A 2,797-nucleotide genomic window follows, 5' to 3' on the forward strand; every position below is an offset into this window, starting at 1 on the left:
AAAATAAAAAACCACAGAAAAATCATAATAACAGTCTCTCCACATATAAAAAGCCATAGAATATTTAATGGCCAAAGGCTTGGGTTAAAGAGGAATGTTTTTGCCTGGTACCTAAAGACATGTAACGATGGCACCAAGCAAGCCTCTCTGGGGAGAGCTTTTCACAAATGGGGAGCCACCACAAAAAAGGCCTGTTCTCATGTTGTGAGCCTCTGAACCTTTTGGGGAGGGGAGGGACAAAGAAAAGGCCCTCCAAACACAGGGGCTGGGTAGGTCCATATAGGGAGAGGCGGTCCTTAAGGTCCTGAGGTCCTGAGCCGCTTAAGGCTTCATAGGTCAGCACCAACATTTTAAAATGGGCCTAGAAACCAATTGGCAGCAAGTGCTGTTGGGCAAGGATTAGCGCTATATGCTCAGCTTGTCTTGCCCCAGTGAGAACTTGGCAACTGAATTTTACATCAGCTGAAGTTTCCAAACTGTCTTCAGAGGCAGCCCCATGTATAACACATTGCAGTAATCTAACCTAGAAACAAGTAATACATACAAGCTACTAGAAATTGAACTGTACATATCACTCTTTCTAGCTACATACCTTGCCTGCAGAAAACAAAAGCAGTGTGTCTTAGTTTCCAGGTTTTAAAAAATTGCTTTCCATATAGGTGTAACATAAAAGAACACAGGTGAAGGTTTATGTGGTTTGGGATCAGGTGAATCAACTAGAAATCTCTAAAAGGAACAGAATATCATGAAATTTTGATGTGTACCTGTTAGCCATTTTTGGTATTCTGTGTTTTTATACAGTAATCTACAAAGTCCTAGCCCAATTTCTCTTTTTGCTGTAGAAATTAACAAATGTTCGAATAATGAAAGAAAACATGAGAACTGGTAATCTGCCCGCAAATATGAAGAAAGCCAGAGTTATCCAAATCATCCCATGTAAGATACTAATTTTCCTCTTTGTAAAAACCGAAATACTTGTATTTATCCAAATTAGTAGTGTACGGTTATGTTACACATTCAACAGCAGGTGGCACTGCTAGGCTGAAGTACAAAGATATATCGTAAACTTGATTCTACGAAAGCCTGAAGCTTCATATCTTTATTGTATTATTGACTATAAAATGCTAAGTATTCTAAGAAACCTAATATGTGGTGTTTTTGTATTTTAGATGACTTTAACAGAGTGATTCTTTCAATGAAAAGAGGTCAGGAGTATACGGATTATATCAATGCTTCCTTCATAGACGTAAGTGTTTCTGTGTATGTGGAATATGTGTAGTACTGATTTTTACAAGTCTTTTCAGCAGTCAACTTTGTTTTCGACTAGCAGGCAACATGGTTGCACATGTGCCTTTATCATTACCACATGAGCTATATTGAAGAGTAACTTGAGAATTTTCAAAAAGAATCAAATTATCAACATCATAAAAAGTATGGCTTTGCACTTAAAATGTCAACAGAGAGAGACAAACCTCCCTGCTCTCCTTGTTCCTTAAGAGAAAACAGAAATTGAGGTCCCCACCTGCAGCGAAGCATTTTCTAGCTATCAAATAAGAATTTTCCTCTTCTCCACTTCTTCCAAATACAGTTCAGCTGCCTGAACAGTATTTACTCCTTCATGGTCTCAGTCGTAGGGTTCATCTCTATATACACACTGCCATCTTTTTTCTCTTGACCCTTAGATTTTTATTTTATTTTCTAATACTTTAATACAGTCCTCAAGGGAAGCTTAATAAGTCAGTTAATGAACCCGGTTAAATTCCCACAGTCTTTCCAGTGCCACCTAATTACATTTTCAGACACCTGGTGGATTGTCCATTGGCTTTTTCTCTCTTGTGGTGTGTGTGGGTGTGGGTGTGTGTGTGTGTGTGTGTGTGCGTGCGCCTACAGGGCTTGCATGAAAGTCTGTCTCGCAGGAGGTGGGTGGTGAGAAGCACCTGGCTCCCTCTCTCACTCTGAAGGACCCCATTTGCCCGTTCTCAGAGGCCTCACAGAAGTCTCACATGGGTGGCAGCAGTAAACACAACCATGCAAGGCTTCTTCAGGGCTGACTTGGCAGCCAGGGGGCCAGGTGGAGTATCAGTTCATCATGCCCACATGAGGCAGCCACCTGAGATTATTGCCTGAATTCAGATCATGAATGGCAGCTGGTGTGGTGTAGGGGTTAGAGCAGGGGTAGGCGACCTGAGGCCTGTGGGCCAGATGTGACCCAATTGCCTTCTCAATCCGGCCTGCGGACGGTCCAGGAATCAGCATGTTTTTAGTAGAATGTGTTCTTTTATTTAAAATGCATCTCTGGGTTATTTGTGGGGCATAGGAATTCGTTCATGATTGCAATGCAATGCAATGCAATGCAATGCAATGCAATGCAATGCAATGCAATGCAATGCAATATAAATCTTGTGTTTTTCTATTCCTGAACTGGTTTCCCTCTTCTTCCATTGTATGTAAGGGACTAACTACAGTTTTCTGGATTTGTGGCTCATTCTGGAGCTTTCTGAAAAGAATAGTTTGTTCTAATATTTCTGATATTTCTAGTTAGTCTAGAATCACTTTTAGGTTGCCTGGAGTTAAAAAATTGAAATCACCGAGGCATCAGGTAATCGTTGCATGTATTTTTTTTACTGTGAAGGGCTATCGCCAGAAGGATTACTTCATTGCAACACAAGGACCTCTTCCTCACACTGTGGAAGACTTCTGGCGAATGGTGTGGGAATGGAAATGCCACACAATTGTAATGCTCACCGAAGTTCTCGAAAGGGAGCAGGTATGACCACTTTGCCCAATTTAAAAAAAA

The 2,797-nt window shown here is 41.0% G+C and overlaps 1 protein-coding gene across 2 annotated transcripts in view; it reads left to right on the forward strand.

The window, feature by feature from the left end:
* Nucleotides 1-2,797, forward strand: part of LOC308578359 (receptor-type tyrosine-protein phosphatase epsilon-like) — a 28,510-nt gene that overhangs the window by 15,329 nt on the left and 10,384 nt on the right. For both annotated transcript variants that reach the window (XM_081178627.1, XM_081178626.1), the window contains exons 5-7: nt 843-936; nt 1,170-1,246; nt 2,633-2,767. In XM_081178627.1, coding sequence (XP_081034753.1) covers nt 843-936; nt 1,170-1,246; nt 2,633-2,767 — 306 coding nt within the window. The remainder of the gene's footprint in view (nt 1-842; nt 937-1,169; nt 1,247-2,632; nt 2,768-2,797) is intronic.

Source organism: Podarcis bocagei (assembly GCF_964188305.1).
Source record: "Podarcis bocagei genome assembly, chromosome: W".
NCBI lineage: Eukaryota > Metazoa > Chordata > Lepidosauria > Squamata > Lacertidae > Podarcis > Podarcis bocagei.